The following is a 24,940-nucleotide window of genomic DNA, read 5'->3' as shown; positions in this document are numbered from 1 at the left end:
GGACCGCGCCGCCGCCGCCCCCAGCCCTTTATAGCAGCAGCTGCCAGCGCCGGCGTCGCTCATTGGCTGCGGCGACAGAGCTCCGCCTCCTCGCGGCTCCCGACGGCTCGGCAGGTGGAAGCGAGCGCGCGCTGGTCGGGACTCTGCACCCCACAAAAGCGTATCCTAGGTGCTCGGGTTGCCAGATTCAGGCCCTCCTTCCCTCGCGGCCCTTGCTTCCTGCCTTGGCATCCCTTCTTGGGCTGGCTTTCGGGCCAGGAAACGGGTTCCCCTCCTCCGTCCAGCACCTAGAGCTGGAGGAGCCAAGAGAGCGAGCGGGTATTAGTGGTCTGAATATGCGACCTTCCAGAGGTGTTGTCCACTGAGGGGACTGGGACCTGGAACCAATTTTTCAGTAGGCAGAGGCCTGGTTCCCCAGATTTGGAAGCACCAGGTGTAGACCACCTCAAGACCACGGGGGAGGGTGGCTAGTGTGGCCATAGTCTTCTGTGGAAGGAGGCTGGGACGCTGTTAGTTTGGAGTGGGCTGGGTGCTTCTAGGGTTCAAAAGGTGAGGACTGGCACTCCCCATTGCAAGGGAACTCCGCACTGCTCCGAAGAGGGTAAAAAGGTTTGGGGCTCAGTGTTCTGGATAATCCTCGCTGGAGCCCCGCAGCTCTGGGAAACCACAGATCCTTCTCGGACCCCACAAAACTGGGGTGGATGGATTTGCCACATAACTGTCCTGGCTTCCTCGGCTCGTGATTGGTCCTCCTGACTGTGGAGTCATGCTCGCTCTCTGCTAGGGGGGACCTGGCCTCTCTCTAAGGCGTTGGGGGTGGCGCAGCTTCCTTTGGTGCGCGGGCGCAGGTGCATGTTTACGTCGGGGCGCGGGAACAAGCACACACTGGGGCGGGGTCGCCGCGGTGTTAGGCTTCAGCACCACAGACAGCAATCCGACGGTCCGGGCGAGGGCGCTGCGGGCGGGTAACCCGGACCCCCCAACTGGAGAGCCCCAGTCCCCACCCTATCCTCGTTCCTGCACGCCTTTAGGCTACAGACTGTCAGAGAGCGCCACCAGCCAGGAGAGCCTAATTTGCCCAATCAGGGGCGGCCCTTGAGAGAACCAATTATTGGAAGATGCCCTAGAGATCGAGCCAATGGAAGCGAGTGTACCAGGGGGATGCTGCCAAGCCTGGAGAGGGCAGACCAATCGCAGTGGCCCGCACAATCGGGGAGGTGGCGGTGCGGGTCCCCGGGTGGCCCCTCTTGGGCTCGCTGCGGCGACCTGGCTGCCGACGCAGGGGACCCTAAGCGATGGTCTGTTCCCTCACCCGTGTTCCTCCCAGTTTCCGTCATCGGAAGCTGTGCCGGGAGGTGGGGGCTGCTCCTGGGCGCGCGGACCCCGCTGCGGTTCCCATGGAAACCTGCCGGCTCCGGCTGTGCGGGGAGAGCGGAGGGGACCTGCCTCGGTGGGGGGAAGGGAGCTCGCGGGGGCGGCCCCAGCGGCCGGACTCGCTCGTCCTTGTCGATTCTTGTCCCCGCCTAGGGTAGCCCCCTGGTCCGTAGCGGAAACAGGCGTAGCTGGGGCCCCGCCCCACCCGAGCGAGCTGGTGAGGAGCCGGCGGGGCCAATCTGCGCGTGGCGCCACAGGGCTCTCCCGGGCACGTGCCTGAGCTCGCGGCTGCGGTCCCCAGGGTCACGTGGCTGCGGCCACCGGGGCCTACGCGACTCGCGCGCCACCTGGCGGCGGCGCCTCGCTCCCCGCCCCTCCCTCGCGGCCCGCAGGAGGAGGCGGCCTCAGCATCCTCCTCCGGGAAATGGGGCCAGGGCAGCCACTGCCAGCTCCCCTTCCCCCTGCGGCTTCCTGTTTTAGGAACACGCCGAGCTGGTTCTACCTTGGGGTTTTAGCACTGGTTGTTCCTCTGGCCTGAGAATTTCCTCCCCCACTTTTCTTCAGGGATAGATCTTTGTCATTCTGGCCTATGCACAAATGCCACCTCCTCAGAGGCCCTCCCTGACCACCGTCCTCAACAGCATCCCCGGAAAACAATGCATCACTCTCTTTTGCATAGTGCTTTCACTAGCTGCAGATGTTTCTCATTTAGGGGACTGCTGAACACCTCCCCCATCTTGTCTCGGAGCTCGCTGAGGGTGGCAGATGGGTGTAAGACCGGAGGAGTGGGCATTAGGGTCCTGAGTTCTGGGAGATGCCTAGAGACCCCAGACCCCCAAGCTCCACCTCATCCTGTGGAATCAGGGGCTGTGTGGGGCTGCCCAGCCCAGGGGCATCCCCCCTGCCCGGCCTCGCTCAGGAAGGGATCAAGTAGGCTGGAGACAGACAGGGACCTGGCACCCCAAATTATTCAGGCCCAGGAAAAGGGCATCTCCTTTCTCGCTCTTTAATCTCGCTCTGCTCTCTTGACACAGTTCCAGTAATGCAGCCCCAGGCACCAGCTTCAGAGAAGGATGCGGTGGGGCGGGGTGGGGAACCTGCCCAGGGGGCCCAGCCCTGGGGTGGGGCAGGGGCGCCTCCTTCCGGCCCGCGGTCTGGGTGGCCCTCGCAGCAGTCCAGGCCCTGGCAGGCCTGGGCGTGGTGTCCGAGCGGACGAATAAATAGGGGCGGTCTATGGTCAGGTGGGTCAGGTGGGCCTGTGGTCTGGGTGGCTTTTGAGCGTGTGGAACTTGACGCTGTCCAGCTTCTCAAAGCGCTTCCCACAGCGATCACACGTGAAGTTGTACTGCACCTCTGCCGTGTGCTTCTTCATGTGCCAGTTGAGCGACGCACGCTGCCGGCACTGGTAGCCACAGATCTCGCACCTGCCAGGAGCCCGTGGCAGCACGGGGTGGGGTCAGAGTGGGCTGGGCACCGCGGGGTGGGGTGGGGCCCTACAGGGCCGAGCGCTGGTGGAACCATGCCCAGGCACTGCGTGGCGGCAGAGCGCTCCCGGACCTGCTGGAATCCCCTCCCTCCCAATCCTCTAGCTATGCGGGGCGGCCTGTGACTCACTGCAGGGGGGTCTCGCCGGTGTGCGTGCGCCGATGTACCTCCAGGTGGTTCTTCCTCTTGAAGGACTTGCCGCAGGTCTCACAGGTGAATTCACGGACACCTGGGGGCGATGGGGACCGAGGCTGAGGACGGTGCTATTCGGGCAGGGGGCTATGGGGTATCTCTGAGCTGCAGACTCTGATGCTAGAAGGAACAGCAGGCTGTCTCCTTGCATCTCCCAGGACTGCAGATGCAGACCGACCAAACCTATGGAACCCTACGTCCTTCCCCTGTGACTGCTGGGAAACACAATCAAGCAGAGCTGAGATTCGAACTTGAGTCCCTGAGGGGCATAGGGTGCAAACTGCCAAGCCAACATGGTTCTGAATTTGTCCCCAATATTTTTTTTCTATTGTTGCTATTTTTCCCAGAGATGAAGTCTTGCTCTGTCGCCCAGGCTGGAGTGCAGTGGCATGATCTCGGCTCACTGCAACTTCCGCCTCCCTGGATGAAGCAATTCTCCTGCCTCAGCCTCTCAAGTAGCTGAGATTACCAGCATGTGCCACCATGCCCAGCTGATTTTTGTATTTTTAGTAGAGACAGGGTGTCTCCATGTTGGTTCAGGCTGGTCTCAAACTCCCAATCTCAGGTGATCCACCTGCCTCAGCCTCCCAAAGTGCTGAGATTACAGGCGTGAGTTACCTCGAACAGCCTTGTCCCCCATATTTGAACTTTGAATGATTTTGCATAAAAAAAAAAACTTCTGCTGGGCTTGGTGGCTCACACCTGTAATCCTAGAACTTTGAGAGGCTGAGGCAGGCAGATCGCCTGAGGGCAGGAGTTGGAGACCAGCCTGGCTAACATGGCAAAATCCCATCTCTATTAAAAAATACAAAAATTAGCCGGGTATGGTGATGGGCGCCTGTAATCCCTGATACTCGGGAGGCTGGGGCAGCAGAATTGCTTGAACCCGGGAGGCAGAGGCTGCAGTGAGCCGAGATCGAACTCCAGCCTGGGCAACAGAGCAAGACTCCATTGCAAAAAATAACCCCCTCAACACACACAAGAAAGAAAATAAAAAGAAACAACAACAAACAGCACCCCAAATTTCTGACCTCCCGAGATATCAGAAGCTCTGGCCCTCACTGTCCCCAGCCCACAAAGAAGACCAGCATCTCTACCACAAGTGGAAACAGAAGCCCAGTCCCAAACCAGCTGCCCCTCTCTGCCCAGCTCTCCTTCCTGCTGCTGCTTGGGTGGGCACTGGCTCTGGCCTGCGGCCCCAGGTGCTGCTATTCCAATCTGGAAGAGCCGAGGCGGTGTCTTAGTCTCTTGCATGAGACCTGCTCATGCGGTTGTGGCGATAGGAGAGGAGACAGCCAGCCCCGCCCACCTCCTGTGATTGATTGGTAACAGTTCCTGTCGTTGTGGCTCAGGTAGCTATAGCCTACTGAGCACAGGGAAGAGGCTCCTAGGGGTGCAGTCCTGTGCCCGGGAACCCAGTACTGAGTTTTGACCCTCCAGCCTGGCCCAGGCCCCCAGGCTCCCATGCCCCTAGTCCCATGCCTGTGTCCCCAGCTCACGCACCAGCTGGCCCAGGGCCTGACCTGAATGGATGATCATGTGCCGCCGCAGGTGGTTGGACAGATAGAACTTCTTGCCGCAGCCAGGATGAGGACACACTTTGGTCTTCCCTTTCCGATGAACAAGATTGACGTGGTTCTGGGGACGAGATGGGCAGGAGTGGGTCCCGTAGGCCCACTGAAGGGGCTCTGGGGGGTGGGGAGAGATGAAGGCAGCTGGAAGGCAGGCTGGGGCTGGCCTCCCCAGGAGGAGGGAAGAAGGCTACCCTTGCCCAACTCTGAGATTCCCAGGGGCACAACTGGGGTCAAAGGGCAGCTCTACTGAACACCTACTATGTGCCAAGCTCTGGACTGGGGTATTCGTCAACTCTGTGAAGGGCCCAATTAATGGATAGAAACTGAGGTTCCAGGCTCAGTTGTTTGGCCAGGGTCTCACAGGTGGGCAGTGGCAGGACTGGCACTGGATCTGAGGGCTGTCAGCAGATCAATAGGCAGTCCCGATTGATTCATTCCTCTGTTCTTCCATTCTTTAACTTACTGACTCTAGTTTGCAGGCCTGGCATGTACTAGGTGCTTAATATATGATTAATCAAAGCATGGCATGGCACATTCAAAGGCCTGTTGCTGCATCCTCCCATGCCAGGTGTGAGATGTGACAAGTCCCTGTCTCTGCCTTCAGTGGCACCTCATCAAACTCCAAGGGGCAAACTAGAGGTAGGACGTCCTAGTGGTGCCATGACCTGGGCCTTATGGGCCTGGCCCAGGCTACTCTGGGTGGCGGCCTCACCTGGAAGCTGCTGAGGGCCACGTAAACTTGGCTGCAGCCCTCGTATGGGCAGTGGAACATCTCAAGCAGGCCGTCAGCATCCATCACCCGCGACCGCTTGCTCCGCCGCCTCCTGGAGGGGAAGGGGCCCATAAGGTTGGGGCTCCCGCACCAGGCAGGCTGGGGGCCTGGCCACTCCTAGAGCTCGCCTTCACCCTCGCCCAGCCCTGGCACCCACTTCTCGGGCTCCTTGGGGATCTCGTAGATGATGGCTGACATGTCGCTGCCGTCCAGCTCCCCGCCGTCCACCTCTGCTGCAGGCTCTGCGCTCTCAGGCACCGTCGTTGCCAGCTCTGGGGCTATGGGCTCCTCCTTCTCCTCCTTGAGCAAGCACAGGTCCTCCTTCTCTACGGGGTGGACACAGGGTGGTGTCCGCGGGGCACAAAGGCTGCTGAGGTGCCCACTTTGAGGGCCACTCTTCGCCCAGTCCCTCCCAGGCCCAACCACCCCTGGCCAGAGGCCATGGCAGGTCCCCCAGACCTTTCTTGGTCTCGATGCCCACTACAGCAGTGGCATCCGTGGTGCTGGGCTGGCTGCCCTCGGGCTCTGTCTGGGTGTAGGCTGCCACACCCTCCATCATGGCACAGGGCACCTCCTCGCCCAGGCCACTGCCAGGGGCACTGCTGCCTGCCGCCACGTTGAGGTGAATGCCCTCAGCTGTGAGAGCGTCGTAGCCAGGGCCTGCGATGATGATCACCTGTGAGCCAGGCACCATGCCCGGCATGGGGCAGCTGGCCACTACCTCACCCAGGGCCTCCTGAGGCACATTCTCAAAGAGGGCGCCGGGGCCCGCACCCACTTGCATGGGCACTGGCACGCACACCACTGTCTCCAGGGCTTCGGGCCCACTGCCTGCTGGGTTGGGGCACAGCGGGGTCCCCTGCTCGGCCAGGTTCTCCACGTGGTGGACGTCAAAGGGGATGTGCACGCCCTCCTGAGTGATAAGCCCGCTGCTGCCCACCGGGCTGGTGGGCGTCACTGCTGCCGCCGCCGCCGCTGCAGCCTTGACTGGCTGGCCCTCAGGGTGCTCCTCAGAGTCGGAGCCAGAGCCAGAGCCAGACGAGTCAGAGCTGCTGGCCACCAGCCCATTGCCCACTGTGGGGACAGAAGAAAGGGAATGGTTATGATAGCTGCAGCCACTGGTATTTGTTTAGTTTTTCTTTTCTTTTTTTTTGTTTTTTGAGACTGTCACTCTGTTACCCAGGCTGAAGTGCAGTGGTGCAATCTCAGCTCACTGCAACCTCGGCGTCCTGGATTCAAGTGATTCTCCTGCCTCAGCCTCCCGATTAGCTAGGACTGCAGAGGCACACCACCACACCCAGCTAATTTTTGTATTTTCAGTAGAGAAGAGTTTCACCATGTCGGCCAGGCTGGTACTCCTGAAGTGATCTGCCTGCCTGGGCCTCCCAAAGTGCTGGGATTACAGGTATGAGACACCTTGCCCAACCCCGAGTTTTTCAAGTAGAGACCAGGTCTTGCTATGCTACCCAGGCTGGCCTTGAACTCCTGGGCTCAAGGGATCCTCCCACCTCGGCCTCCTAAAGTGCTAGGATTACAGGCGTGAGCCACTGTGCCCGGCCAGCACTTGGTATTTGTTGAGGGCTCTCCAGGGGTTGGACACTGTGACCCTCTCACTGTCCAAAACAGCAGTCACTTCTCAGTCCCCACTGGCCCTGACTGCTCCAAGATGACTGACCCAGCTAAACACCCCTGCTCCAGGGGACACTTTCCTCTCTTGGTCCTCAGACTCACACTCTGGTGTCCCCAAAGTGCTGGGATTACAGGTGTGAGACACCTCACCCAGCCCCGATTTTTTCAAGTAGAGACCAGGTCTTGCTACACTACCCAGGCTGGCCTTAAACTCCTGGGTTCAAGGGCTCCTTCTGCCTCAGCCTCCCAAAGTGCTGGGATTACAGGTGTGAGCCACTGTGCACAGCCAGCACTGGGCCCTTCCTGGTGGCTCCTTCCAAGTTTCTTTGGTTCTTGCAGGCCTGGAAGGCTAGGGCTGGGGCCTCTCCTCAGCACTCACCTCACCCCCAGGCTTGCCCAGGCTGATGGGGTTAAAGGCCACGCTCCAATTCTCAATGCCAACTGAGTGTCCAATAATTCAATCCATTCTAACATTATCTTCCTGGAGCGGGCATCAAATCCTATAACTTAAAGGCTCAGTCCCACAAGACTGCCCGGACTTCAGATGTCAGCTGCAAGTCCTGGGCTACCCTGTATGTCTGACCAGCAGGCTATAAATGGGGGGTTTCCATGATCCCATCCTCAGGTTTGATATTTGTTAGAACAACTCACAGAACTCAGAAAATGGCTCTACCTACGATTATAGCTTTATTATAAAGGATTCAACTCAGTGACAGCCAAATGGAAGGGCACAGGGTAAGATATGGGGGATGGTATGGTCTTCCATGCCCTCTCCAGGGGCACCACGGCCCCAGCATCTCATGTTTTAAAGCCTTGCTCTGTTGTGCAGCCTGTAGGGCAGTGGCACAATCTCAGCTCACTGCAACCTCCACCTCCTGGGTTTAAGCGATTCTCCTGCCTCAGCCTCCCAAGTAGCTGGGACTGCAGGCGTGCACCACCATGCCCGGCTAATTTTTTGTATTTTTAGTAGAAACAGGGTTTTGCCATGTTGCCCAACCTGGTCTTGAACTCCTGATCATAGCCATGAGCCACTGTGTCTGGCAAGAGTTTTTATAACTCTGTCTCCAGCTCCCTGTTCAGTCCCTGGGGGCTGGGGCTGGGGCTGAGAGATCTCTCTCTGATCCTATGTTTGGTCTTCCTGGCAACCAACCACCATCCAGAAGCTATCTAGGGGCCCCACTGGGAGTCACCTCATTAGCAAAGATTCAGGGGTGTTCCTAGGGGGCTTATTATGAATAACAAAAAACACTCATATCACTCAGGAAATTTCAAGGGTTTTGGGAGCTCTGTACCAGGAACCCAGGACAAACAGACAGAGATGAGGTCTTGCTCTGTTGTCCTGGCTGGAGTGCAGTGGTTTGATCGTAGCTCATGACAGCCTCGAACGCTTGGGCTCAAGAGAGCCTCCTGCCTCAGCCTCTCAAGTAGCTGGGACTACAGAGACGCTCCACCATGATAGGGTAATTTTTAAGTTTTTCTAGACACGAAGTCTCACTGTTGCCCAGGCTTGTCTTGACCTCCTGGTCTGGAGGATCCTCCCTCCTTGGCCTCCCAAAGCACTGGAACTACAGGAGATTATCTATCTTTTTTTTTTTTTTTTAAAGACAGAGTCTCGTTCTGATGCCCAGGCTGGAGTGCAGTGGCACCATCTCAGCTCACTGCAACCTCCCCCTCCTGGGTTCAAGCAATTCTCCTGCCTCAGCCTCCCAACTAGATAGGATTACAGGCACATGCCACCATGCCCGGCTAATTTTTGTATTTTCAGTAGAGACAGGGTTTTGCCATGTTGGCCAGGCTGGTCTGGAACTCCTAACCTCAGGTGATCTGCCTGCCTTGGCCTCCCAAAGTGCTGGGATTACAGGCGTGAGACACTATGCCCAGCCAAGTATCTATTCTTTTTTTTTTTTGAGACGGAGTCTCGCTTTGTAGCCTAGGCTAGAGTGCAGTGTGGCACAATCTCAGCTCACTACAACTTCTGCCTCCCAGGTTCAAGTGATTCTCCTGTCTCAGCCTCCCAAATAGTTGGGATTACAGGCATGAGCCACCTCGCCCAGCCAAGTATCTATTCTTATTAATACTATAACCACCCATGGCCTGGTGACTCCATGTGCAGCTCCTTCCTAGACCTTCCCGTCAAGCTCCAGATTATTCCATCTCATGGCCCTACCTAAGAGGGTCTCACAGGCATCTCAAACTCAGATCTGCAATGCTGGGCTCTGAAACTTCCCTCCCACAAAGCCTGCACTGTTCACGGGTGTCCCTGACTCAGCGGATGGCAGCTCTGTCCCTCCAGTGGCTCATGCCAAAGTCCTGGGGCTCTTCTTGACTTCTCTCTCTCTCACACCCACTTCCAATCTGTCAGCAAAACCTGTTGGTGCTGCATCCAAAATATATCCACCTGCAGCCTGACCGCTTCTTTTACTTCCCCTGCAGCTGCTGGTCACGGCCCCTTCATCCCCCTGCCAGGGCAGTCCCTTCTGCTGGGTCCCCGGTTCCTGACAACCTGCTCCTTACCTCCTGTGAAAGATGCAGACCAGCTGCTCACTAAACCCCTCTCTACCTGGCACCAGCACCGACTACATTTCCCAGCATCCCTTGCAGGTAAATGTGGCGCCATGTGGCTGAGTCCCAGCCAATGGAATCCAAATGGACAAGTGCTTCTCCTCAACCACCCGGCCAGGACCCAGAAGGAGGCTGGAGCCACAGGAAGGAAAGAATCTGAGTCCATGAATGAAAGGCAGCCTGCAGGCTGGAATCACCAGGTTTTATATGTGGGAAACAAACTACTGTGCCATGTCACGAGAGCTGGGGTGTGTCTGTTTCAGGAGGTGTTCAATTACCTACTGCCTTTGCCTCCTTTCCTAATGTCCTTGGAGACACTAGACAGGTTCCTGCCTCAGGGCCTTTGCACCTGTCATTCCCTCTGCTTGAATTGTCTTCTGTCCGACACCTGAGAAGGCTCCTCCCGTCCCTTTATCAGACCCTTCATTAACGGGCATTTTTTCAGGGGGAATTTTCTGACCATTTTGCCTTAAATAGTTCCTTTTTCCCTCCTTTATTTTTTCCCAAAGCATGTACCCCATTACAGGGCACTCTATATTTTATTTTATTTTTCAGACAGAGTTTCGCTCTTGTCATCCAGGCTGGAGCACAATGGTGTGATCTTGGCTCACCACAACCTCCACCTCCCAGATTCAAGCGATTCTCCTCCCTCCGTCTCCTGAGTAGCTGGGATTACAGACATACGCCATCACGCCTGGCCAATTTTTCTATTTTTAGTAGAGACGGTGTTTCACCATGTTGGACAGGCTAATCTCGAACTCCTGACCTCAAGTGATCCATTCGCCTTGGCCTCCCAAAGTGCTGGGATTACAGGTGTTAGCCACCACACGCGGCCTATGTTTTATTGATTGATTGATTGATTGAGACAGTGTCTCCCTCTGTCACCTAGGCTGGAATGCAGTGGTACAGTCACAGCTCACTGCAGCCTCGAGCTCCTAGGCTCAAGTGATCCTCCTGCTTTAGCCTCCTAAAACACTGGGAGAGGTGCACCACTATGCCACACTTTTTCATTTTTTGGCTAGAGATGGGGTCTCACTATGTTACCTAGACAGTTCTCTAAGTCCTGGCCTCAAGCAATCCTGCCTTGGCTTCCCAAAGCACTAGGATTACAGGCTTGAGCCGCTGTGCCCGGCCTGCACTCTCTATTTTTATTGGTTTATCCTGCTCCATTTCCTCTCTAGAATGTAAATTCCATAAGGTTGCGGGGTCCCTGTGCAGAGTCCCCAGTGCTAAGAAGGCTGCCTGGTGCACAGTGAGGGTTTGTTCCAATAAATGAACGAATCTCAGTTCTCCGATCTTGGCTCACTGCAACCTCCGCCTCCTGGGTTCAAGTGATTCTCATGCTTCTGCCTCCCAGGTAGCTGGGATTACAGGCATGCGCCACCATGCCAGGCTAATTTTGTATTTTCAGTAGAGACAGGGTTTTCTCTGTTGGTCAGGCTGGTATTGGACTCCTGACCTCAGGTGATCAGCCCGTCTCAGCCTTCCAAAGTGCTGGGATTATAGGTGTGAGCCACCGTGCCTGGCTGTTTTGGGTCTTTAATGAATAAATATGTATAAGGGCTTAGGACAGTAGGGGGCTCAAAGCAGGCATCCTATAAGTTTCCTATTGTTATTATCTCAGTGCCATTCATTCAGCGCAGTGAGATGCCCACTCTTGATAGACCTAGGGTGACAGCAGGGTTGGTAATAAGGATGATCAGACCCTCTTTCTAAACAATTTCCCCTTGTCCTGTAATCTGCAGGGTGGGTGAACACCGTGGCACCATCCTGAAGGAGGGGGAAGTCGCCCAATGAGCAGAGGGAATGGCCAGAGGAAGCATCTGGGTCCACGTGACTGCAGCATCTGCTGAGTCTGGCTGACCCCAGACATCTCCCCAGGTAATGATGGCACTAACAGACATAGCTGTGGGCAAGGCACAGTGGCACATGCCTGTGATCCCAGCACTTTGGGAGGCCAAGGCAGGAGGATTACCAGAGCCCAGGAGTTTGAGACCAGCCTGGGCAACATAGTGAGATCCTGTCTCTACAAAAAATTTAAAAATTAGCTGGCTGTGGTGGTGTATGCCTGTGTGCCCAGCTACTCAGAAGGGTGCGGTGAGAAGATCACTTGAGCCCAGGAGTTGGAGGCTGCAGTGAGCTATGACTGCACCACTGCACTCCAGCCTGGCCAACAGAGTGAGACCCTGTCTCTAAAAAAGTAAATAAATAAAAATAAAGGCCAGGCGTGGTGGCTCACGCCTATAATCCCAGCACTTTGGGAGGCCGAGGCGGACGGATCACGAGGTCAAAAGATCGAGACCATCCTGGCCAACACGGTGAAACCTCGTCTCTACTAAAAATATAAAAATTAGCTGAGCATAGTGGTGCACACCTGTAGTCCCAGCTCTTTGGGAGGCTGAGGCAGAAGAATCACTTAAACCCAGGAGGTGGAGGTTGCAGTGAGCCGAGATCACACCACTGCACTTTAGCCTGGCAAGAGAGTGAGACTCTGTCTCAAAAATAAGTAAATAAAATAAAATAAAATAAAGTTAGCCACGTGCAGTGCCTCATGCCTATAATCTCAGCACTTTGGGAGGCCAAGGCAGGAGGATCACTTGAGACCAGGAGTTCGAGACCAGCCTAGCCCACATGGTGAAAACCTGTCTTTACTAAAAATACAAAAATTAGCCAGGCATGGTGGCTCATGCCTGTAATCCCAGCTACTGGGGAGGCTGAGATGAGAGAATCGCTTAAACCTGGGAGGCAGAGGTTACAGTGAGTCAAGATTACACCACTGCACTCGAGCTTGGGTGACAGAGAGACTCTGTCTCAAAAAAAATAAAAATGAAAATAAAAATAAAAAGTTGAGGCTGGGAGCACTGGCTCACGCCTGTAATCCCAGCACTTTGGGAGGCCGAGGCAGCTGGATCACCGAAGGTCAGGAGTTTGAGACCAGCCTGACTGACATCTCTACTAAAACTATAAACATCTCTACTAAAACTACAAAAAGTAGCCAGGTGTGGTGGTGCACACCTGTAATCCCAGCTACTTGGAAGGCTGAGGCAGGAGAATTGTTTGAATCTGGAAAACAGAGGTTGCAATGAGCCAAGATTGCGCCATTACACTCCAGCCTGTACAACCAGTGCAAGATGCTGTCTCAAAAATAAATAAATAAATAAATTTAATTACATTAAATAAAAAAGAAAAAGTTGAGTTGGGGCATAAGAAAGCTGCTCTGGGTGCAGCCCACACCCTAGCCTGACCCATCACCAGATGGACCAGTCAGATCACTCTTGGGGCCTAGGGTTCCTTGACTGACAAGTGGGGCTGATGACAAGGCCATGGGGAAGATTGAGGGCAGCTCGGTGCAGGGTTAGGAGTGGCACACAGTGAGGGGGGCAGTAAAAGGCAGAGGAGGGTGGAAGGCAGGTCCCAGATCACGGGACAGGGCAGCCAAGGGGCCACGGCATGCTGGAAGCCTGGCCGACCCTTGGTGGAATGGCTGTTGGTGGGGGCACCCACTCAGAACACCTCTCGCCCCCGGCTTCCCCTTGGCCAGCTGGGATGCCACCTGCTCCAAGATGCCAGCCAGTGCAGGCTCAGCCCTGGTGACTGCCCCACCCTCAGCCCTGACAGGGCGCCTGGCAGCAGGCCCACACTCCTTTTTAGCCAATGCCAAACCCCTGAGGCTGCAGACAGCCCCCTCACCACCCACCAGGGCCAACTGGGCCTCCCTTACTAAGTCCCTCCTGGCTGCCCCATGGGATGGGAAGGAAAGAGGCAGGGACCGTGAGGGTGGGAGGGAGGAGGAAAAAGGGGAATGAAAGGAAATAAGAGAGAGAGGGAGGATAAGACAGAGAAAATGAAAGATCAAGGAAAAAGGAGACAGAGGCAGCTAAAGGGAGGAGAAATGGGGACCAGGAGGGGAACAGAATGAAGTGGGGACGGCAAGAAGCGAAGCCTGGAAAGGCAGAAAGTGAAAGAATGGGACTGGGAGCCGGAGAAAATCAAAAAGGAGGGAGCGGCCAGCTTAGCCAGAACTCAAGAGGGCATCTCAGCCTACAGAGCCATAAGGCCGGGATGGTTCAGGCAGCCGTGTCGCTGTGGGGGCCGAGCTCTGCCCCAGCAGGCCTGCCCCCGCCCCAGCTGCCAAGCCAGGGCTCCTGGGCCCTCAGCCAGCCCTGCCGGGGACTGGCCTTGGGCACAGATGGGCAAACTGCTTCGTAGGGAGGGACTGCCTCCCCACTTGGGCTCTGTAAGGACTCAAAGAGGTCAAGGCCATAAAGGGATCAGCCTGGCCCACTGTGTCCCTGCTCTGTCCCAGTGCCAGAGCCAGAGCCACTGTGGCTGCTATTCTGTTTGCAATGCTGGCCTAAGGCTGGTAAGAAGCACCCAGACATGGGTGGCCCCCCGTGTGCCCTTGCCCCACAGACCCACCTTTGTCACTGTCGGGGTCTGAGTCGCTGAGGGGCTTCAGGGGCGAGTGCAGGTCCTGGAAGTAGCGGTGGCCAGCTTCGCACTGCCACACGGCCGTGGTGTACAGGCCGAAGGTGGGGTCTAGCTCCGCCAGGTGTGGCTCATACGGGCAGCGGTGCTTGTGGTCCTCGTACCAGATCACCACGTTCTTCAGGCAGTTCACGTTGCGTCGCCGCCCTGTGGACACAGGGCCGAGGGGTGAGTGTAAGGGACAGGGCTCAGCCCATGGTAACACGGCTGCCTGAACTACCTGGGCCTTAAGGGTCCCGTGGGTTGGGAGGCCCTCTTGAGTGCCATCCAGGACTGTACCCAGTTTAGAGAGGCAAACTGAGGCTCAGAGAGGAGAGGCACCCCTAACAGGACTGTTCAATTGGTCAAGTCATATAAACAGTGGAGCCTGGCACACAATAGGTGCATAATTGTTAGCTGCTTGTTATTGTTCTACTTCATCAAACACCTAGACCAGTGCAGTCCTCAGGCCCAGGACTCCCTGGCTCCTGCCCTAACCACCCCTTATAGCCACAAGGGGGCGCCTGTCAACACCGGAGTCAGTCAGGTCTGGTCCCTCTTCTGCGCAGAATCCCCAACAAGGGCACGGCACAATGCCTTACGCCTGCAATGCCAGCACTTTGGGAGGCAGAGGCCGGCAGATCACTTAAGGCCAGGAGTTTGAAACCAGCCTGGCTAAGATGGTGAAAACCTGTCTTCACTAAAAATACAAAAATTTGGCCAGGTGCGGTGGCTCACACCTGTAATCCCAGCACTTTGGGAGGCCAAGGTGGGTGGATCACAAGGTCAGGAGTTTAAGACCAGCCTGATCAACATGGTGAAACCCTGTCTCTACTAAAAATACAAAAATTAGCCAGGCATGGTACCTTGCACCTGTAATCCCAGGTATTCAGGAGGCCAAGGCAGGAGAATTGCTTGAACCCGGGAGGTGGAGGTTGTAGTGAGTTGCACTACAGCCATTGCACTCCAGCCTGGGTGACAGAGCAAGACTCTGTCTCAAAAAAAAAAAAAAATTAGCTAGGCATGGTGGTGCATGCCTGTCGTCACAGCTACTTGGGAGGCTGAGGTAGGAGTATCGCTTGAGCCCGGGAGGCGGAGGATGCAGTGAGTCAAGACTGCACCACCGCACTCCAGCCTGGGTGACACAGCAAGACCACCTCCCTCAGGGTAAAAGCAAAAATCCTCCTTTCGGCCCACGAGGTCGACTGTGACTTGTCACCTCACTGCCCTCACCAGCTTGGTCACTCTACTCCAGCCACACGGCCTCCTCACTATTCCTGGAGTGGGCTAGGTGTGGCCTTGCTTCAAGGCCTTTGCAGAGGCTGTGCCTGCTTCCTCCAGATAACTGTCTTGCTCCCTCCCGACATCACTCAGGTCTCCCCCAAATACACCCACCTCTGAGAGGCCACCCCCTGCCCAGTCACTGTAGTTGACCACCACTTGCCGTCTGTTTTCTCCAGGTAGTACCTAGATGCCATCTGTGGCCATTTGTTTACATGTGCCCTGACTGTCTCTCCTACCAGAATGTCAATTCCTCAAGAGCAGGAACACTGCTGTTTTGTTCCTTCTGTACCCCCAGTCCCCCCGGCCAGGGCCTGGCACACAGTAGGTGCTCCGGGAACATTGGCTGGATGAGAGAACGCTGTGTAAGGGGCGAACATGGTGGAGCCAGATGGCCTGGGTTTGAATCCTGGCTCTGCCCCTTCCCAGCTGGGTGGCTCTGGGCAAGTGACTTGGCTTCGCGGAGCCCAAAGTGCCTCCTCTGAGCTGGGGGAAATAAGGGATTCCCATCCCAGAGGGCTGCCAGGTAGGAGGGAGGGAGTGAAGACATTACCAGGGCACAGAACAAGGCTGGGCACACAGTGAGTGCTGGGAAATGTATCTGTGACTTGTGTGATGGTCCTGGTCCCACAGCCAAGTGGGATGACAGCATGCTCCCCAACCCCGCCTTCTGGGCTGGGAGATGAAGAGGGGGCCGAGAAGAGGGGTCTGGGTCTAGGAAATGCACCCAGAGTCTCCAACCACGAGGGCAATAGAATCATCCCCCACAGCCGCCTCTCCAGCCCAGCCCTTTCCCTCCTTATTGCGCTCCTCAACCCTTAAGGAGCTCATCCCTTGAGGAGTGCAATCCCTTGAGGATTCAGGGTCAAGATCATAGGTCATCCCCACCTCCGAAGAATCCTAAAAAGGGGAGGGGCTCACTGCCACCAGGGGGCCTTCACTTTGCTGGACATGGCCTGGGACCCCCAGCTCCAGGGCTCAGAGCTGTGCAGACCCTAGCTGTTCAGACTCCTACCGACTGACAGCCAGCAGGACAGGACAGATGACCTCCAGACCTCTCCTCTAACCACCAGTGCCTCGCTCCCTCTGCCCTTTGGGCTCTGCACAAGCTATTCCCTCTGCTCCGCTCTCCCCTGACCGACTCCCATGCCGAGAGCAGGAGACTGAGGAAGCCAAGCACACTGCGCCTGAGACATACACACCTGGCTTTGAGGTCTGGCTCTTCCGATTCTAACTGTGCTGCCAGTGGCAGCGACCTGGCCTCTCTGGGCCTCGATCTCCATATTCCCGCCACTCCCACCTCTCCCCACCTCCCTCAGAGGCTGAGCTTCCACTTACTTTTCTTCCGCTTTGGCTTTTTGGGGACCTGCTCCCAAGGCTTCCTGAAACAGAAAGACGCAGTGAGGGTGAACACAGGGTCAGCGCTGGGCCTGTCTGACCTATAAGTAACAACAATGGCTACAGCCACTGCTCATGGTGCACTGAAACAAAATCTGAACTTTTTTTTTTTGAGACGGAGTTTCGCTCTTGTTACCCAGGCTGGAGTGCAATGGTGCAATCTCGGCTCACCGCAACTTCCGCCTCCTGGGTTCAGGCAATTCTCCTGCCTCAGCCTCCCGAGTAGCTGGGATTACAGGCACGCGCCACCGTGCCCAGCTAATTTTTTGTATTTTTAGTAGAGACGGGGTTCCACCATGTTGACCAGGATGGTCTCGATCTCCTGACCTCGTGATCCACCTGACTCGGCCTCCCAAAGTGCTGGGATTACAGGCTTGAGCCACCGTGCCTGGATGAACTTTTTTTTTTATCGAGACGGAATTTCACTCTGTTTCGCTCAGTCTGGAGTGCAGTGGTACAATCTCAGCTCATCACAACCTCCGCCTCCTGTGTTCAAGTGATTCTCTTGCCTCAGCCTCCTGAGTAGCTGGGATTACATGCATGCGCTACCATGCCCGGCTAATTTTGTATTTTTAGTAGAGACAGGGTTTTGCCATGTTGGTCAGGCTGGTCTCCAACTCCCAACCTCAGGTGACCCACCTGCCTCGGCCTCCTAAAGTGCTGGGATTACAGGTGTGAGCCACTGTGCCCGGGGCTTTTTTTTTAATTGAGATGGAGGCTCATTCTGTCGCCCAGGCTGGAGTGCAGTGGTACGATTTTGGCTCATTGCAGCCTCTGCCTCCCAGATTCACACGATTATCCTGCCTCAGCCTCCTGAGTAGCTGGGATTACAGGTGTGAGCTACCTCTCCGGTTTTTTTTGAAGGAGTCTTGCTCTATCACTCAGGCTGGAGTGTGGTGGTGTGATCTCAGCTCATTGCAACCTCCGACTCCTAGGTTCAAGCGATTCTCATGCCTCCAGAGTAGCTGGGATTACAGGTGTGCACCAGAGTAGCTGGGATTACAGGCGTGTGCCACCATGCCGAGCTAATTTTTTTTGTCTTTTCTTTTTTTAATAGAAACAGAGTTTCACCACATTGGCCATGCTTGTCTTGAACTTCTGACCTTAGGTGATCCACCCACCTTGGCCTCCCAAAGCGTTGAGATTACAGGTATGAGCCAGCGCACCGAGCCAGAAATCTGAACTTCTATGTACCTGTCCCCAGCTCCAGCACTGTGTCACCAGGTCCCTCGCTTGGGCTCTCTCTCCGACTGCCACTAGCCCTGGGAGGGGGGTCTAGTATTATCGCCACCTCAAGGAGCAGGAAAAACAGGCTTGGAGGGGTGAGGCCACCTGCCCGTGGTCCTGTGGTCAGGGAGCGGAGAAGTAACAAAGTAGTTATGAAAGGCTGGTGTGGAAGCAGAATTCCACAACGGCCCCACTGTTCACCAGGGACACAGGCCCTGTGTGATCCTCTTCCCCTGAGCCAGGCAGGCCTGTGAGTAGTATTGGATGCCAAGCCTTGGTTAGGTGCCTGTGAGTTAATCAAAAGGGAGCATATGTTGTAGGGCACAGTGGCTCAAGCCTGTAGTCCCAGCTCCTTGAGAGGCAGAGAGTGGTCTTAGCCCACAGCCAGCAAGTCAGTGGGTACCGTCTGGGTGTGGTGTCTCACACCTGTAATCCTAGCATTTTGGGAGGCTGAGGCAGGAGGACTGTTTGAAGCCAGGGGTTCAAGACCAGCCTGGGCAACATAGCAAGATCCCACCCCTCTCTCTTCTCTCTCTCTCTCTCTCTCTCTCTCTCTCTCTCTCTCTATATATATATATATATATATATATATATATATATATTTTTTTTTTTTAAAGGCCAGGCTTGATGGCTCATGCCTGCAATTCCAGCACTTTAAGAGTCTAAGAGGGGTGGATTGCTTCAGGCCAGAAGTTGGAGACCAGCCTGGAAAACATGGTGAAACTCTGACTCTAAAAAAAAAAAAATACAGAAATTAGCCAGGCAGAGTGGCATGCACCTGTCTGTAGTCCCAGTTACTCAGATGGCTGAGGTGGGAGGATCACCTGAGTCTGGGAAGGTCAAGGCTGCAGTGAGCTGTGATCACGCCACCACACTCCAGCCTGGGCAACAGAGTGAAACCCTGTCTCAAAAACAGAGAAACAAATAAAAACAAACAAAGCACGATCTTGGTCCTGCTGCAGCCCTGTCACTTAGTCATCAATAAGCAAATGGTACAATGATCATTATGATTATCAGTATCACTGTGGAGCCTGGGCACCCTGGCACACTGGCTTCCCTGCTGTGGCTCAGACCTGCTTTTGCCACAGACATCCTGACAACCAGTCTAGTGTCCCTTATCAGCAAAACTACCCACCCCGCCCTGACTCCTGCCTAGCCCTGTTAACAATTCTCAGCCCCATACCCATCTGGTCCCCAGGACTGCACCGTGGGGCTCCTCCATCCTTCCTAGCCCAGGCTCTGCCCCTGCTGGGGGCTCTGCTCCTCCAAGTCCCATCCCATGTGACTCTATCCCTTCCTATGGCTCTACCCTCCCCTGCAAGGGGACTCACTGGCTGTGGAGACCCTCACCCAACCCAAAACCCAAGTCTGACTGTTTGCTCAGGCTGGAACACGGTGGTGCCATCTCAGCTCACTGCAACCTCCACCTCCCAGGTTCAAGTGATTCTCCTGCCTCAGCCTCCTGAGTAGCTGGAATTACAGGCAGCTGCCACCATGCCCAGCTAATTTTTGTACTTTTAGTAGAGACAGGTTTTGCCATGTTGGGCAGGCTGGTCTCGAACTCCTGATCTCAAGGGATCTGCTCACCTCAGCCTCCCAAAGTGCTGGGATTACAAGCGTGAGCCACTGTGCCCGGCCCCAAACCCAAGTCCTAATGTCCACAGCCACCTCCACCCACTCACAGCTGGAGGCTGGGAGTGTCACACTGCAGTGGGAACAGTCTTGGGTATCAGCCAGACCCAAGTTCAAGACTAAGCTCTTTTTTTTTTTTTTTTTTTTTTTTTTTGAGACAGAGTCTTACTCTGTCACCCAGGCTGGAGTGCAATGGCACGATCGTGGCTCACTGCAACCTCCGCCTCCTGGGTTCAAGTTTTTTCCTGCCTCAGCCTCCTGAGTAGCTGGGATTATAGGCATGTGCCACCACACCCAGCTAATTTTTGTACTTTTAGTAGAGACAGGGTTTCACCATGTCGATCAGGCTGGTCTCGAACTCCTGACCTCATGATCCACCTGCCTCAGCCTCCCAGAGTGCTAGGATTACAGGCCACCTGCCTGGCCTCAGCTCTGCTATCAATTGCCTGTGTGACCTCAAGCAGGTCTTATCCCCTCTGAGCCTCAGTTTTCCTGTGTGTGAAGTGGAAACAGTAGCAGTGCCTTCCACACAGAGTCAGCACAGGACCAAAGAAGGTCATGTGTAATATGGCGAGTGCCACTCTCCAACCCCAAGGCACGGCTTTCTCCCTCAACCTGCCTTCCCTGTCCTGTCTGCTTCTCCAAGTTCTGCCACTTCTCTGACTTGCAGCAGAGGCCACTGGCATCCAGGACCAAAGTTATTGGGGCTCCTTAGGCCTTGGCTTTGCTGTTCCCTGTCATTTGTTTTCAATCTTCACTCAGTCATTCCCACCAGCATCTAAATATGCCATTATTTCTCTCATCTTGGATTAAAATCATTTTGATACCCAACTTCCCCAACAGCCCCTTCCCCATGTCTTTTTTTCTTTTTCTGAGACAGGGTATCGCAATGTTGCCCCAGCTGGAGTGCAGTGGCATCATCACAGCTCACTGAAGCCATGACCTCCAGGGCTCAATGGATCCTCCTGCCTCAGCTTCCCGAGCAGATGGGACCACAGGAATGCGCCATCACCCCCAGCTAACTATGGCATTTTTTGTAGAGATTGAGTCTCACCACGTTGTACAGGTTAGTCTTAAGTTCCTGGGCTCAAGCAATCCTCCTGCCTTGGCCTCCCAAAGTGCTGGGATTACAGGCGTGAGCCACCGCGCCCAGCCTCCTTCCTCATTTCCCCTCTTTGCCACAGTTGTCTACACTCACTGTCTCCATGTCCTTTCCTCTGTGTCACTTGAAATCCTCCAGTCAGTGCTTTTCTCCATCACGCCACACAACGTCCCATCACAGTCACCAGTGACTGCCGTTTCACTTGGCCCAACAGCATTGGACCCGACAGATGCTTCCTTTGGCCCCCTGGGCACTGCCACTGGCCCTGGGGCTGCTGCTTCTCTCACCTCCCTTACCAAGGAGAGTGAAAGCCACACTCAGGACTGTTTTCTATCTAAAAGTATCCCATTAGTAATTTTTTTTTTTTTGAAATGGAGTCTTGCTCTGTCACCCAGGCTGGAGTGCAGTGGCACGATCACGGCTCATTGCAACCTCCACCTCCCGGGTTCAAACTATTCTCCTGCCTCGGCCTTCCAAGTAGCTGGGACTACAGGTGCACGCCACCATGCCCGGCAAATTTTTTGTATTTTCAGTAGAAATGAGGTTTCACCGTGTTAGCCAGGATGGTCTTGATCTCCTGACCTCGTGATCTACCTGCCTCGGCCTCCCAAAGTGCTGGGATTACAGGCATGAGCCACTGTGCCCGGCCCTCTTTTCATTTTGTATTGTTGTCAAGAGTAGACTGAACCTCTTTGGACTCATCACCAGCTTTACCAATTGTCAATTCTTGGCTAACCTTGTTTTACAATGTGTAACCCACCCATCATTCCAGCCACACACATCCTAGAGAGAGTTTCTTCTAAAATATAAACCAGGCTAGGCTGAGCATGGTGGCTCACGCCTGTAATCTCAGCACTTTGGGAGGCCAAGGAGGATGCATTGCCTGAGGTCAGGAGTTCAAGACCAGCCTGGCCAATATAGTGAAACACGAACTCTACTACAAATACAAAAAATTAACTGGGCATGGTGGCGGCAGCCTGTAATCCCAGCTACTTGGGAGGCTGAGGCAGGAGAATCACTTGAACCCAGGAGGCAGAGGTTGTAGTTAGCTGAGATCGCGACACTGCACTACAGTCTGGGTGACAGAGTGAGACTCTCACACACACACACAAAAATACACACACACACACACACACACACACACACACACACACCCGGCTGGGTGCAGTGGTGTGTGACTTGTAGTCCCATTTACTCTGGAGGCTGAAGTGGGAGAATCACTTGAGCCCAGGAGTTCAAGACCAACCTGGGCAACATAGCAAGACTGCATCTCAAAAATAAATAAAAAAGGAAATAAAAGGCTGGGCAAGGTGGCTCACGCCTGTAATCCCAGCACTTTGGGAAGCCAAGGCAGGTAGATCACTTGAGGTCAGGAGTTCGAGACCAGCCTGGCCAACATGGTGAAACCTTGTCTCTACTAAAAATACAAAAATCAGCCAGGTGTGGTGGCGCATATCTGTAATCCCAGCTACTCAGGAGGCTGAAGCAGGAGAATCAGTTGAACCCGGGAGGTAGAGGTTACAGTGAGCCAAGACTGTGCCACTGTACTACAGCATGGGCAACAGATAGAGACTCCGTCTCAAAAAAAAAGGAGGGGGGCGGGATAAAGGCAGACCATGCCACTTCTTTCTCTGTACAAAATCTTACACTTAAGAAAAGGCTCCCACCTCACTGGGAGGAAAAACTGGAATCCTCTCCATGGCCCTGCATGACCTTCCTGTCACCAATCTGTCCTTGTCTTCCCTTCTCTCCTCATTTATTGCATTCCAGCCATACAATCCTCTTCAGTGTTCCTGGCACACAACAGGCAGGTCCCGCCTCAAGGCCTGTGCATCGGCTATTCCCTCCACCTTAACTCTTCCACAGAGACCCGCAGGGTTCCTCGTAGGTTCCTTCAGGTGTTTACTGAAATGCTATGTTCTGAACGTGACCACCTAAATCTCCCTATTTTAACTTCCAGCTCGCACTCCTCATTTCACTTTTGTTTTTTCCATAGCCCCTATCTCTCTCTCATGGACTACTTAATTTACTTCTGTTTCTGGTCTGCAGTAAATAAGCCTTTTGCCAGGTACAGTGGTTTACAACTGTAATCCCAGCACTTTGGGAGGCTGAGGAGAGAGGCTCCTTGAGCCAAGGAGTTCGATACCAGCCTGGGCAACATGGTGAGACTCTGTCTCTACAAAAAATAAAAAAAAATTAGCTGGGCGAGGTGATGCACCTGTAGTCCAAGCTACTTGGGAGACTGAGGCAGGAGGATACCTTGAGTCTGGGAGGTTGAGGCTGCTGTGAGCTATCAACATGCCACTGTACTCCAGCCAGGGTAACAAAGTGAGACCCTGTCTCAAGAACAAACAGACAGGGCTGGGCACAGTGGCTTACACCTGTAACCCCAGCACTTTGGGAGGCTGAGGCCAGAGAATCACTTGAGCCTAAGAGTTTGAGACCAGCCTGGGCAACATAGGGAAACCTCTGTCTCTAAAAAAAAATACAAAAATCAGTCAGGTGGGGTGACGTGCACCCGTGGTCCCAAATACTCAGGAGGTGGAGGTAAGAGGATCACCTGAGCCCACGAGGTTGAGGCTGCAGTGAGCCGTGATCATGACACTGCACTCCAGTCTGGGCAAGAGAGTGAGACCCTATCTCAAAAAGAAAAACAAAAAAAAAAAAACCCCAGGCCTTTGAACAAGCCATCCGCTCTGTCCACCAGAATGTCTGCTCCATGGGGAAGGTATCTTTGCGTTCCCAGCATTTCCAGTCCTGCTCTTGAGCATATAAACCAGCTTGCTGTCCTAGGAAAGGCGGGTACAATTCAGCAGGATCTGTTTGATTCTTGACCCTCAGAATCTCCCCCTAGAGAAACATGTGAACATGTGCACCTGAAAACCAGGGCAGAACAAAGATTTCCTTGCAGCACTGCTTTTGATAAGGAATAAACATCATTCTCCTAACAGTTAATACTCAGGGAACTCACTACCTGCCAGGCACTGTTCTAAGCTCTTTGCCTATTTTAACTCAATCATCACCTCAACGTAAAAGGCAGGAAGGGAAAAACTCCATCCACACTGCTCCTTCTCAAGATTGAGAATTTACTCTACAAAAGACAGGCCTCTCTGCCCTCCACCTGCCCAGCTAACTCGGGAGCTCCTCTTCATCCGAGTCTCCCTGGACTGAGTTGCTTCACAGAACTAGGAGGTTTAGGGGTGTGCGGCCCAAGTTGTAAAGGGTCCTCCAGGTGTGCTGAAACTAGGGTTGTGGGAATGGGACCATATGGAATCCCAGATGGGGCACCAGAACTTCATGAAGTTCAGGGCTGAGTGCCCCAGCGTGTCCGGAGTCCCAGGCCAGGTGGGGAATTGAGCGGGGGAGGATGAGACTGCTGAGGGGGCGGGGCTGCAGCGCCAGGGACTGGGTAGTTACAAGGCCTGGAGGTAGGGCCAGTCCCAGGATTGGGCCGCTAGAGTTCTAAGGGGAGGGACCAAGCGCTCAAAAAGGCGGGTCGAGGGGCTGGGTGCATCCTAGGATTGGGCAGCCGGAACGATGGGAGGCGGGGCCGCGAGCCAGGCGCGTCCCTGCCGGGCAGTCAGACACCCAGGCCTGCGGCCCGGCGGCCCGGCTCCTGGGCGGGGCTCGCAGGTGCTGAGGGCGTGGCCTTGAGACGGAGGGGGCGGGGGCACAACCGGCTGGGGCTGGGGGCGTCTCCTCCCTCGCTCCCTCCCTCCCTTGGGCCGGGCCCCCTCACCCGTGGCGGCCGCTCCGCTGGCCGCGCTCCAGAGAGATGAGGTAGGCAGCGAGCTTGGCGTCGCTCCAGCCGCTGCGGCGCCGCAGGTCCACCCAGGGCCCGTGCGCCTCGCCCAGGTACACGCGCCGCACGTCGTACTTCTTCCGGGACTCGAGCCGTCGCCGGGCCCGGTCCGACTCCGTGAGTCGCGGCCGGCCCCGCGCCTTGCGGCCCGCTGCGCCCTCTTCGGTGGCTGCCTCCTCGCCCGCGCCCGCCTCAGCCTCCGCCTCGGGCTCCGGCGCCCGCTCCGCCATCCCCCCCACCCTGGTTACCAGCCTCCCCCGTTGTTAGGAGCCTGACCGGAAGTGGCGCGCATCTTCTGCGCCGCCGGGAAATTTCTCACGGTCTCTCGCTGCCTCAGGGCGCCGAAAGGAGACCAAGAACGGAAACTGCGCATGCGCAGAGCCTACCACGCCGCCGCCCCCTTTCGCCCTTTCGGTTAAACTTTCTAACTTCGATTGGTGGGG

General features: G+C 55.3%; 1 protein-coding gene across 1 annotated transcript; it reads right to left on the bottom strand.

Moving 5' to 3' along the window:
- Positions 1-2,366: 2,366 nt before the first annotated feature.
- Positions 2,367-24,780, bottom strand: ZNF653 (zinc finger protein 653). The gene is made up of 9 exons (XM_012435953.3): positions 24,435-24,780; positions 16,675-16,718; positions 14,008-14,223; positions 5,857-6,471; positions 5,555-5,723; positions 5,338-5,449; positions 4,575-4,689; positions 2,989-3,088; positions 2,367-2,798 (listed from the first exon to the last, which is right to left on the bottom strand). The coding sequence occupies exons 1-9, from the start codon at positions 24,725-24,727 to the stop codon at positions 2,621-2,623; spliced, it is 1,842 nt and encodes a 613-aa protein (XP_012291376.1). The 5' UTR covers positions 24,728-24,780; the 3' UTR covers positions 2,367-2,620.
- Between the last annotated feature and the right edge of the window lie 160 nt (positions 24,781-24,940).

The sequence above is a fragment of the Aotus nancymaae genome, unplaced genomic scaffold (assembly GCF_030222135.1).
Source record: "Aotus nancymaae isolate 86718 unplaced genomic scaffold, 86718_ANA_hifiasm-v0.15.2.pri h1tg000028l, whole genome shotgun sequence".
NCBI classification, from domain to species: domain Eukaryota; kingdom Metazoa; phylum Chordata; class Mammalia; order Primates; family Aotidae; genus Aotus; species Aotus nancymaae.
The sequence above is the reverse complement of the archived record's forward strand: the minus strand, read 5'-3'. Positions and strand labels throughout refer to the sequence as shown.